The following is a 13308-nucleotide window of genomic DNA, read 5'->3' as shown; positions in this document are numbered from 1 at the left end:
CTGAACATTGTGAAGGATATATCCTAGAGGCTCTAAGTTATATTATTTTTCTCTAAACAGTGTTGAGTCTTTAGTCTGGAAGGTAGTTAAATTGCCACAAAATCTCCTGGATTGTGTTGATGATTTATTTTTACTTTTTTTATGGTAGGTCTGTTTCAGTTTTGTCCATAATCCTCGAGTGCAGCCCATACCCTTAAGGCATGACCTTCCTGGAGTTTCAGCTGAACGTCTAGAATGTTCACCAGGATTTCTCCACATAAGCTGGGCTAGGACTCAAATATCTACACCTCCCCAAAACTGTGTGACCTCTGAAATTTCTATTCAGTTATCAGCCTATCAGTAGTTTTTCTCTCTTGGCCTTTTGGCATCTCATTCTCTGCATTCAGAGCTTATAATTTGGCAAAGGACCCATGAGATATTTTTGTAGGCATTTTGGAGGCTCTTTATCTGCTGTACCTTCATCTCTGGTACCCTATCCTCCAAATCTCAGGTGCCTTTGTAGGCCAAACTCCAATATCTGCTTCCTTCACCTATCAAGATTATAATTTTCTGCTTGGGTTATTTCTCTCTCCACCTTATATTAAAAGATGATGTCAGGGGAATTTCCTGGCAGTCCAGTGGTTAGGACTCCACGCTTTCACTGCCGAGGGCCCAGGTTCAATCCCTGATTGGGGAACTAAGATCCTGAAAGCCGTGTAGCATGGGGGAAAAAAAAGAAAAAAGAAAAAACACAGGATGTCAGGAAGAAATTCTGAGCAAATATAGGGCTCACCTTCAAAGTTTTATTTCAAGGATCTTATCCAGGCACTGGCTGTCCAATGCCTGCAAACATTTTTTAAAATAATATTTTGTTCATGTTTTATAGTTGTTTATGGTGGTATCGGTTATTCATTATCACTGGAATTGGAACTCAAAAACTACATTTTAAATTAAAGTACCATACACCATCTGATTTGTAAAACCGAAGTCTAAGTCTATTCTCCAGAAGCAAAGGAGGCTGAAATCTGTGGAGAAGGGAGATTATGGGAGGAGTTGATGCCATGAAAAATGATCAAAGTGTGGAAAGGGTGTTCAAATGCTATTTATTCAAAAAGGTGTCTTCTACCCCATCATTATCTGACTTCCCTAACTACTATGGCTTCTTGGTTAGGATGTTCATTAGCTAGAGATGGGGGAAAAGGGCACAAAAACCAGATGAAGTCAAGAAGAAAACTAAGTGCCTGGTAACATGATTCATGCCCAAAATATACCTCAGTTTTATAGATTATCAGGTTTTCTTTTTAAAGTCACATGTGACTCTGAAGCGTATTCAGTGTTGACAATTAAGACTTGTACTTCATTTCTTAATGACTTTGCACATCTACATACTTGTTTCTACAGCAAGATTCCCTCATAAATAAGGTAAAAAGAAGGTAGTGAAAATGGTACTATCTCAAGAGGTTATTAAGAAGAAGAGAAAAAAATGCCTAAGCCTTATTACATACTTCGACAAAAGTTACTCAGCACCAAATGTGTTCCAATCACTGAAAAATCTGATGTGGGGGAGGTGTTGGAGGGCTAGAGGAGTTGGAGGGGGTGTATGTTATACCAGGATGAATAAGATGGGGTTCCTGCTTGCAGTTGTATAGGGGACATAGATTTTTCAGTGTGAGAGGTCCACTAGGATCAGGAAGGAAAAGTGTTGACTGGATTAGGTAATATGGAGGTCACTGGTCACTTTGGAGAGAGGAGAGGATTTTGGTGGAGTGCAGAGGTCACAAGTCCTGGAGAAAAATATAATCTAGATTATTCTTTCAAAAGGTTGATTTCAAATGAAAGGGTAGAGAATAGGGACTGCCCAGGTCCTAGAGGATGACTGAGAGAAATACCCCACAGAGTAAAAATAAAGAAAAAAATAAGGAAAGGGGATAATCAGTAGAACCCAATTTCTAAAGTGGTTAGATGGGTCACAGTCCCAAACATCAGAGGGAAGGACTGGATGTCATTGTGTAGAAGACATCACATCCTCCATTGGGAGGGAAGCAGGGGACTAGCAGGAGACAGACACAGGGTGGGCAAGGCAGGAATTAAGGGTCGATTTCATACCTCCATGACTTCATTTTATTGATAAAGTAGCAAGTGGGTTGTCTCCTGGGAGTCTGGTGGGGAGGGTGTATGGTGTTAGGTAAGAGTCTTGTAAGGACAGGTGATCTTTTGAAACAGTGATAAGGGGAATAGGAAGAACTGGTGAACAAAGGACAAGACTAAGGATTCCCATGCTGACATTTCATTGAGAGTCCGGATAAGATGACTTTTCCTTAGTAGTACTTGGCCACCCAGTATGGACACAGAGAAAGTCAACTGTGAGACAGATCTGGGAATGAGGCTCCCCAGCCATTCTGTAGACAGACGAGGATGTTAAGGAATCAAGCGCACAGCTAACAGAGTGGTCTAGGCTAGTGCCAGGATGGTCTGGGGCTGGTAGTCTAGGAAAATTTAGGGCAACAAAGAGCAGGTTTTGTGGGAGCAGGAGAATAAGATCTCTACTTTCCCACTTTCATCTCAGCCCTCTTGTGAGAGGCCTAAAAGCCTCTACTTGCTACAGCAGCAGTTACTGATGGAAAACCAAAATAAAACAGAGACAGAGAACTCATTATTTCAAAATTCCTTTAACTCTTTTCTTAAAGACACAAATCGTCTAAATCATCCCCCACAAGCCCCTTTAAATTCCAAGACTAAGAACAAAATTATGGTTAAATGTTTAACTAATGTTTATTATAGCTAGCATGTTGGTTTTAGAAAGGTCAAATTTATGACACAATGAAGTAATATTTTTCACATTCTGTGAGTCTATTTTATAGCACATTGGGGCCCACAGTATAATAAATGTCTTCCATTATTTTGTAAGATTCTTGTATGCAAAGCTGTGTAGGGCAGTGATAATACGGAATTTCAAATCAACTGAGCTGGCGTGAACCTTAAGGCGGGTCACTTTATCTTTCAGGACTTCACCCTTCAGACTTGTAAAATGAAGACTAGGGATAAATCTCCAAGTTTCTTTACAGGTTAAAAAAAATGAGCATAATTTAATATTTTTAATTACTACTGAATTGATAGAGTTACCCCTTTTCTTTTATGATATATTTTTGGTCCGAGCTATAATTTACTGAGTCTCAGTCCTTGATCAGGAACACAAACTCCAATGATAACACTGTCTCTATGGAAAATAGAATCCATTTTACCACAATTTACTTTATGTTCCAATTTCTCCACTCTCTGCCCACATTTACTCTTTGGAGGATGCAACTCCAAAAGTTCAGAGATAGTTGTTCACCATATTGTGACCATGTGTCTCTGTGGAGACTCCATATTATGTTGTCTCCACTGACCCCAGCTCCTGATTTCATGGGTGAGTGCTCTACAGCACCCCTTGCACATTTTAACTTGGATTTGTCATTGAGGGTAATATCAGAAAATGCCTATAAAGCATCTATTCGAATGCCTGAGATGTTGGGGGCTCTCCACAGAATACGCCTGATACGTTGGGCAGCATGATGTATGGGAAATAATCAAAACACTGCCTTATTTTTGTCCCCCATTCAGATGTTTCTCCTGTCACTAGATGAAAACTAAGCAGAACCCATGGCTCACTCTTGGGTTACAGAGGGTCCCAGTCACTTTAAGTCACAAAATACAGTCTTGATTCAAAATTAAATTGTCTAGTTCTAAGAGATTAAGCAACTCTTCCCTCTTTATTCAGAAGATAACATTTCCTTTCATTCCCTACATGCTTAGGCCATCAGAGTCCAGGAGTGGGAGGGAAAAGGGGAGGAGAGGTAAAGGGGAGAAGCAGAGTTCTCATTGGACTGGTGACTGACGCTGTCCCCAGTAAACCCGGCAGGTGCTTAATGCTGACTCTTGCCCTCCTATCAGTTTTCTTGTCTGGACTGTTCCTGGAAAATTCCCCATACACATTTTCCTTTAGCTAATTCTCTTCCACCTTCAGGTTACCATTTATTGCTGTTCCACCTCACTGTTTTGGGTGGAGCCCAAACCTCTGGCAAGAGCTTTGCTGGGCAGGAAAATCTCAGACCTTTGAAAATGACCCCATGCCACTATCCAATGATTTCTTAAATAGAGCACATAAAAGATTGATAAATAGTATTTCATTAGGACCTTCCAGAAAGCAGGAAAATGTTGCTCCAACTTTAACCACAAGAAAAAGCTGAATAGCCTACAACATCAAAACTTTTCTTGAACCCATCGGAGAAGAGGTCATGGGGCAATAAACTAGCCTGAGATTTAAAGAAAGGTAGATGTCTTACCTTTCTGGTAAGACAGACTGGCTTACCTGAGGCAGAGCCCCTGGAAAAGACAAGGCCATCCTAGAAGGGATAAGAAGATTGCAGGTAAAACTGTGATGATCCCATAGTTACACTTTAACAATTGCTGCTGTGGCAGAGTGTTAGCTTCTGTATAAAACCCATGGAAGCTACAGACGTGAGGGGAATTTACACCCCTTCACAGGCTTTTCTCTACAAACCTCACAGAATGCTCCTAAGAAAGATGGAGGTCAGGGTAAGCGAGCAGAGGAAGTTCCCTATGGGTGTGCAAATCAGCGAGAGAGGAACAAAACCCTACTGAACAAAAGGCGCTGTGGGTGGGGAGGGATGCAGAGCAGCAAACTCACCAGGGCGCAAGTATAGACCCTTTACAGCTGGGGAAAGGGAACAAAGAAATCTTCCTCTCCTGGGGAAGAAGCAGCAAGCTCTCTCCCTCACAGGAACAAGCAAGACCAGAGGCGAGTCTGGAGTTCATCTGCCCTGGGGAGGAGGGCACAGCTACTGAGTAGGTCCTGGCCCCAAGACCCAGGGACATAGGTCCTGCCCAAGACTGAGGCTGAACCAAGAAAGCAGAATGCCTCTTCCCCAGCCAGGCTAGCAAGGGGCTAGTAAGAACCTACTGCAGCAGAAGGTGCAAGAGGAGCAAGTCTCTCTCTTGGGCTCAGGTTCACAGGGAAAGCCTGAAGCCTACTCCCACCATAAGCAAAGTACCACTAATTGCCAAAAACTGAAGACAACTGGTGAATGGATAAACTGTGATAAACCCATATCATGAAATACTACACAGCAATTAAAAACGACGAAACTATTGACATACACAATAACGTGGCTGGATTTCAAAGGCATTATGCTAAGGGAAAAAAGCCAGACTCAAAAAAGCGCATACTATAATGGTTACATTTATATGACATTTTAGAATAGGCAAACTATAGGGACAGAGATCAGTAGTTGCCAAAGGCTGAAGGTGGGTGAGGTGTTGACTACAAAGAGGCATGAAGGATGGCTGACAGTGATGGAACAGTTCTACATCCTGACTGCAGGGGAGGTTACGTGTCAGGCATTTGTCAAAACTCAGAACTGTACACTAAAAAGGGTGATTTGTACAGTATATAACTTATACCTCAAAGACATTTAAAATTAAAAAAAACAAAATTTCATTAAAATTAAGAAGTTTTGTTTATGAAAAAACAATGTTAAGAGTGTGAAGAGACAAGTTACAGATTGGGAGAAAAAAATAGAACCTGCATACAGAATATATAAAGAACATACAAATGAGTAAGAAAAAAAGGCAGGCGATGGAATAGAAAAATGGGCAAAGGACCTAAGTGGCCATTTCACAAAAGAGAATATTCAAATGGCCAATATGCATAAGAAAAGCTGCTCAATATCTTTATTCTAAATGCAAATGAAAATCATAATGAGGTGCCACTACACATCCATCAGATTAGCTGAAGTGAAAGATTGGCAACATCAATGTTGGTGAGGATGTGGAGCAACTGAAAGTGGCTGCAAATTTATATAACCACTTTGGAAAACTATTTGGCAGTCTTTACTAAAGTGAAACACCCATGAGCCTTATGATGCAGCGATTCCACTCCTAGGTACTTATCCAAGAGATATGAGGGCCTATGACCACCATAAGACATGTTCAAGAATGTTCATAGCACCATTATCATAACAGCAAAAACCTGAAAGCAACACAAATTCCCATCAATAGGAGAACATACAAATAAATTGTGGTATATGTATATTATGTAGGAAGTACTACCCAGCTATAAAAAAGAACAAATAATTGCAACATGCAACAAGGACGAAACTCACAGATATGATGAGTGAAAGAAGTGTAAAAGAGTATATACTGTATGATTCGATTCATATGAAATTCACCAATAAGCAAAACTAACCTATGGTGATGAATTCAGAATAATGGTCATGAATGGGGCCAGTATATACTGAGAAAAGGCATGAGAGACTCTTCTGAGCGGTTCTATACCTTGACCCTGATGGTATTTCTACGGGCAGCATATATTTATAAAACTTTATTCAATAGCACACTTAGGTTCTGTGTGCTCTACTGCATGTATGTTTACCTCAAGGTAATACAATAAAAAGAAAATATCACCTACAGCATAGTTTAAGGGCTAATGATAATGTGTGCAAAATGAGTATAAACAGACTAGGAGTACATAAGGACTTGTCGTGGCCCCTGACTACCCTCCACCTTTTTTTTTTTAGAGTCACTGAGTGTTCCTAATCAGTCACAGATGGAGAAGAAACACACATTAGCTCTGTAGCCCATGGTAGATAGGGCTTGATGCAGCTTCTATTGCTTTTAGGTCCTAAGCTTATGCAATGTCAAAAGAAATATATTTTTGTTTAAAAAAATGCAGGGATTTCCCTGGTGGTGCAGTGGTTAAGACTCTGCGCTCCCAATGCAGAGGGCCCGGATTCAATCCCTGGTCAGGGAACTAGATCCCACATGCATGCCGCAACTAAGGAGCCCGCCTGCCGCAACTAAGACCTGGCACAACCAAATAAATAAATATTAAAAAAAGAAAAAAATGCAGAGCAGACATTTTTCCTCTAATGTTTTAAAATAGAGACATTTGTTTCTATATGCTATTAACTGCTATAATATAACATCTACCAGCTTATTTTTTCTATCAAGAGAATATAATTTCTTGTTGCACCATCATCATCCTACCATGTCATTTATCAGTAAATTAATATTTGGGCACTGTATGTATGCTGTAACTCAATACAACTGTGTGTGTGCGTATGCCACATGTATCTTTATTTCTCAACCACAAACAAGCAGTTGGCATTATACTGCAGTTACAGAACTACTAAGCTTCAGAGAGCTGGCTAAGGTCACCAACTCCAGGTTCAACAGTTTCATGGGTAATAATATTGTTGGCAATTTTGTGAGGTCCGACCAGTCCCCTGCTCGGGGAATTAGTTAGCTCCCGGGTCCTGTCTCAGCTTCTCCAGTTTGTATGGTTCAGACCATTCTACTCTTTAAGTATAAGGCGGATTGCCAAATCACAACTCCCAGGCATCCTGCAAAATAAGCAGGTCACCTTAGGGGCAACCTTTACCCACTCAAAAATTCACCTCACATTAGCAGTAAGGATTTGGCACCACCCCAAATCATTATTTTCCTTACTCATAAGTTTAAGGCATGATACAATTCATGTTTGGTGGCCCTTCCAACGCTCCTAGAGAGGCCATATTCACATGGGGCCTCCAGGACTCTTGCACCCGTGACCAGGCACAGCAGCCACTCTTGTTTTCAGTTCTGCCACTAACGTAATTCCTCTATATTTCCCTGCGAGTGTCAGACACCAGTGCTCAAGCCTCCAACTACAGGGGTTACACACTCAACTCTCCAAGTCATCCTGGAGGCCCCTCGCTGGGTCTGAGCAGGAGGAAAACCCTGTCTGCTCCCCCTCTCACTCTGCTGAGTGCTCACACACAGCCCATCAAGCTCTCCTCAATGTTTCTCTTCACAAATCCTCCCTCCTCTTCATAATTTGACCCTTTTTTTAAAAAACATCTTTAATGTGAATGAGAGGTCCATGAGTCTGGAGCAGCGCCAGACATTTACTTTATAATTACATTCTGCATTTTCATCCAGCACCTCACTCTGATGTACAGCATTTGTGGTTGGTATTGGACATCCTCAATCAAAACTTCAATACTCACCTCCTGTTATAGTAACTTCAGGTTGAACCGTATGAAATTGTTGATTGTTCACAATTTTTGATCTAAAAGAATTTCAATTTCATATGGTTTGAACTAACAATTGTATTCAAAATAGGCTTTCTAGAGAAATGGGACTTTAGGTTGGAATTGAACTAAAGGGAAAAGTGAATTCTTAAGTGAATCCCCAGGCAAATACTAAAGCACCTTCTGCAAAGCGTCTCACCTTGGCTTTCAGATCAGCACACACTTCCTGTTGCTTTTTCCTATCCTTAACCAACATGTTTTCCATTTCATGAGTTGCACAGGCCTCGGCCACTGTCAGCACAGCCTTCTGTATAAAGTCTCTCCTATTCTTACTCCAACTTGCTATCAGGATCTTTCGCTGCTCCTTAGCAAAGCGATATTGGTCACAATATTTTTCATGTTCGACCTGAAAAGGTAACAGGTGGTAAACGCTTATGAAACTGAGCCTACGCTTTATGTCATTGTTACAAAAGTGAATAAAATGAATTATAACCAATGATTTTGAAAAATAAGGGACAAACATCTTAATAGTAAATACAACAACCAGGACCAAGTACCAGTCCCAGAGTTCTGAGCCCATGGCTAACTGGTGACTGAGGACCAGTCATTAAATGTTTTTAAGTTTTATACAGGATGGAGTCAGACCAGACAGCCCTAAAACAACTTCTACCCCTATATAGCAATGAATCTATGAGCAGAAAATATGATTTCCCCTACATATAATTTCAAAAATACTCCATCTTTAAATCAGCTTTGCTGTATTAACAGTGACTCCAGGTGCTTCAGTTAGATATATGCTAATAAACATTAAAAATTGCCACAATAATCCTGAAAACTCAGTTTGCCCTTGATTACTGAAACAATCAGATGTTCAGACATCTAAACTTGAAGTATTTATAGCAATGACAGTAGTCCTTCCCATCCCACACTCCTGAGGGACATGACATTCTTACATAGGTACCAATAGTTCCTGCTGCCAGTGAATCCCAACCCTGGGAGATTTGAGTCTTGAGGGAAAGAACAGGACGGGAGATAGCCTGAGTAGTTCGAAAAATCTCTGTAGGTGATTCTGAAATACTTATATAGAGGTGTGTCTCCTGCAATTGAGAGTCAGTGCTCTAAATAATTCTTTATTTTGCCAGTATAGACCACATCTCTGAATTTGATACATTACTTAACCCCTAAGCGATGTGAGAAAAGAAGCTAGCGAGCAGCATAAGGTTGGTCCTACCTAAAAAAAATAACTTAGGTATGGTTAAGTACATAATGAAACGGGCTATGGCTTCACTGAAACCAAATATCAGCTTCTAAATTCTGTTTGGTAAACTTCTTAGCTTTATTCCCCTAAGCCAAGAATATGCTTAAAACTTGGCAAACATTAAGGAAGTATACACCATGCAGAAATGCATACTAATTATCCCAATGTAAGAAGTAAATGCAAAAATCTTTATCATATTAATAGTAGGCAAATATAAAAATCCACACAGTTAAAAATGACAGCTGGTCACAGAAGCAAACAGAATCTATAGGGAATAAAAAGAAAGATCTAATTTAGTAAATTAAGAGTTTTGTAAAATCCAGAATGAATTATTATATAACATGTTTTTTACACAACAAGGATTTGCTATAAAATAAAGGTCAGAATTAAAACAAATAATTGGGTGGGGGTTGGTGGATGGGAAAGGATAAGAGAGGTTGGTCATACTAGTTGTGTGGCCTTTGCCTCAGTTTCTTCACCTGAAAAGTAAGGATAACTATAGTACTTCTCTCATCCACTGTTATGTGCATTACAGGAGTTTACACATGACTGAGATAGGATAAATTCTATACACGCTAGTATTGTTACTTGCTTGATTTAAAACAATTACAAAATGCAGGGTATGTGATAATATTTTATAGCATGGCCTATTTAAAAGGTAAGAGTCGGACTTCCCTGCAGGCAACATGGGTTCGAGCCCTGGTCCGGGAAGATTCTACATGCCGTGGAGCAGCTGAGCCCGTGTGCCACAACTGCTGAGCCTGCACTCTGAAGCTCACGAGCCACAACTAGTGAGCCCACGTGCCACAACCACTGAAGCCCACGTGCCTAGAGCCCGTGCTCTGCAACGAGAGGCCACTGCAATGAGAAACCCATGTGCCATAACGAAGAGTAGCCCCAGCTCGACGCAGCTGGAGAAAAGCCTGTGCACAGCAACGAAGACCCAGCGTAGCCAAAAATAAATAAATAAATTTATTTTTTTAAAAAAAGGTAAGAGTCTATGCATGTTTGTTTACATATATGTTTTAAAGTGAGTTACTATGAAATTCACTGGTGACATGGTAACTTCTGTTTCCTTGTCTATGTTACCTTGTCCACTAAAGAATGTAACCATAACTTCCCAGGGAAATTTCAGCCAGGACTCTGAGTTATGAATTTGGGGCATTTGTGTTTAGACCCGTCTAGGGGGATCAAGTGGAGTTGTGGTGGGGATGGTGTAGGTAGGCACCAACTCCCAAGGCAAGTGTTGGCTTCCCCACGACTAGAAGGACTGAGGTGTGGTAGGCTGTGTGAAGGCAGGAGCAGGCACCCCATTTTCAGGCAAGACTCAGAGATGGCAGAACCTCTGAAATGGGCAGGTGAATGTACACCTGGACACCTGGAGGTCAACACTAGCAGAGCAACCCAGGGGACCATGGTGAAGCTCTCTGTGGCAAGTAAGCCACAGAAGAGTGAATGTGGCCAGAGGGATCTCCCACCTTTTTATGTACCACACTGACCCGAAAAATGGTAGACTTTCAAAATATAACCCTATTATTTTCTAGAGTGCAGAAAAAAAAATCATTTTAGAGCACCATTTAAAGTATATATATATTTTGCTCAATAATTATCAATCATTAAAACAATTTAACTTGCCAGCATATAGGGTCCAGCACTCACCAAATCATGCCTCGATTTGTGAGGAAAATGTCTCTGTAACATGTCCAGATACAGAGTCCTTCTGCCACTGAGATCCCCAGGATACTGATCCACAAGAGCCTGGTAAAACCAGTGGTCTTCATCACTTAATTGGAAGTTTCTGGAAGAAATAAAAATGTCACAACACTTTAAGCAATCATGGAGTTTGAGGGACCTTAAACTGTTTAAGCTGTTAGTGAATGATAATGATTATATTAAATAAAGACTTTTTAAAAAATACATTAGCCAAATTAAATGTCTCCTATAGAAAAAGTTCTAAATTATAACACAATGGGTTCTTTCAATCCTTTATTTGGTCTTGCCATGAGTTTCAGGAATAATTTGAAGAAGTTTAACAATGAGACATAATATTTTTAAAATATTTATTCTATCTTGCCTACAACAATATTTTAAAAATTATGACCAATGAAATAATAAATTATTAACTCTACAGATTAAAAAGGAATTTTGCTAATTCAACAAACTTCCTGTTTCTAGACTGGAGGAAAACACAAATGTAGAGAGTCAAATAAACAATACACAAAGGAAACCAAGGCCTGAGGAAGGCATATATTAAGGTTGACTTTAGAAGTAAGTCTAGGGACTTCCCTTGTGGCACAATGGTTAAGAATCCACCTGCCAATGCAGGGGACACGGGTTCGAGCCCTGGTCCAGGAAAATCCCACATGCTGTGGAGCAACTAAGCCCACGTACCACCACTACTGAGCCTGCGCTCTAGAGCCCATGAGCCGCAACTACTGAGCCCGCGCACCACAACTACTGAAGTCGTGCACCTACAGCCTGTGCTCCGCGACAAGAGAAGCCACCACAATGAGAAGCCTGTGCACCACAAGGAAGAGTAGCCCCCGCCTCACCACAACTAGACAAAAGCCCACTCGCAGCAACAAAGACACAACGCAGCCAAAAAAAAAAAAGTAAGTCTAAAATTATCTTTTATTTTACCCGCTCAGCTTCTTGCTTTGTGGAGGTAAGACTAGATATTGGTAGTAAAAAGATAACCAGTGGCATTAAATTTCAGATCACTAAAGAAATCATTTGTAACAGGATCCCTTCAAGTCACCTTCCCAATAACATATCCATCATGCTCCAAAATACCTTTTTTAGTTCAGAACTTTCCGAGGTACTGGCCTGGTTTGTGTATTAGCAAAGCCCTATGCAAAGTAAAAAGGTTACAATATCAGCTTGAACTCTAGACTGAATTAATGTTTCTTTATTATTCTGAGTTTATTTGCATATCATCATTCCTGTTTAATAAGTTGGAATAATCAAATACAGATGCAATCAGAGGGAATATTATTAGCAACAAATATTTCTTTGATCCAAGATGGAGACTTGCTATTGTTTATTTCTATCATTGGCCTTCTATTTTAAAGTTAGTTGTGCAATTTAAAGAATTTTTACAGTATGTCCTCTATGCCCTTGAAAAATATTTGACAATTTAAAACAATAAAAACCTCTTTAAATCAGTGACACTAATGGGAATTCTACCATCCTCATCCAACTTACCCAGTTTCTGTAAAGTATTTCATGATACTGATAAGTAGCAAGAAAGAAACAAAGTTATTTTTCAAAGAAGATAACCTTCTCTAACAGCTCTATAATAGGAAGAAAAAGTGGGCTGGAAGTGTTCCATTAGGAAGAAGCAAACTCTACATTTCTTCTGTATGACATGATAATATACTGCAGAGAAAGAATTTGAGATTTCATTCATTGAACACATTGAGTGTTTGGGGTCTCTCTGAATCAGTTAAGCCAAAGGCTTCTGCAAATAAAGCATCTCAAATAGGAGTATTAACCCTGGAGAAAGGATTGCCTGAGTGGTTTTGGCATTTAAAACACCCTCAAGTCTTCAGGGACAGTATCTCAGGTCCTCTCTCAAGGAACTCATTTCATTCATGATAACATAAATGCATTTTAATAGCAGAGTTAGCCACATTTCTACGTGGCAAGCAATCAGAAAAAGGAATAGACCCAGAGTCGATGTCCTCATTAATGCTTTTAAACTGTTTCTGTAATCAAAGGGACCTGAATACAGTTTGAATTTCCATCTTCATTTGATTACAAGGATAGACGTGTAGGGGTGTATGTGCTGGGGAGGAGGAAGCGACAGAATCTAGGTCCAATAAGCTCTCTGTTCTTTTAAATTGTCATTTATCTATATAAAGGATGCTGTTGGTGCCAGGCTAGATCACCTTGATGAGCTAGAATTCTTATCTTCAAAATGTACCTTCCTCCTCTGAAGAACTGTCCTGGGCTAGATGGGAACTGCCTCACCCAGGAGGCTATTCTCCCACCACCTTT

At 40.2% G+C, this 13308-nt stretch overlaps 1 protein-coding gene and 1 non-coding gene across 9 annotated transcripts in view; both read right to left on the bottom strand.

Moving 5' to 3' along the window:
* CCDC148 (coiled-coil domain containing 148) overlaps window positions 1-13308 on the bottom strand; it is a 339783-nt gene that overhangs the window by 184415 nt on the left and 142060 nt on the right. For all 8 annotated transcript variants that reach the window (XM_073807692.1, XM_073807693.1, XM_073807694.1 and 5 more), the window contains 2 exons: window positions 10969-11107; window positions 8251-8457 (listed from right to left, as the gene is read on the bottom strand). In XM_073807692.1, coding sequence (XP_073663793.1) covers window positions 8251-8457; window positions 10969-11107 — 346 coding nt within the window. The remainder of the gene's footprint in view (window positions 1-8250; window positions 8458-10968; window positions 11108-13308) is intronic.
* On the bottom strand, window positions 7353-7505 carry LOC117313089 (U12 minor spliceosomal RNA). Its single transcript, XR_004527552.1, has one exon. It is a non-coding gene; the product is annotated as a U12 minor spliceosomal RNA (small nuclear RNA).

This window comes from Tursiops truncatus, chromosome 7 (genome assembly GCF_011762595.2).
Source record: "Tursiops truncatus isolate mTurTru1 chromosome 7, mTurTru1.mat.Y, whole genome shotgun sequence".
NCBI lineage: Eukaryota > Metazoa > Chordata > Mammalia > Artiodactyla > Delphinidae > Tursiops > Tursiops truncatus.
The sequence above is the reverse complement of the archived record's forward strand: the minus strand, read 5'-3'. Positions and strand labels throughout refer to the sequence as shown.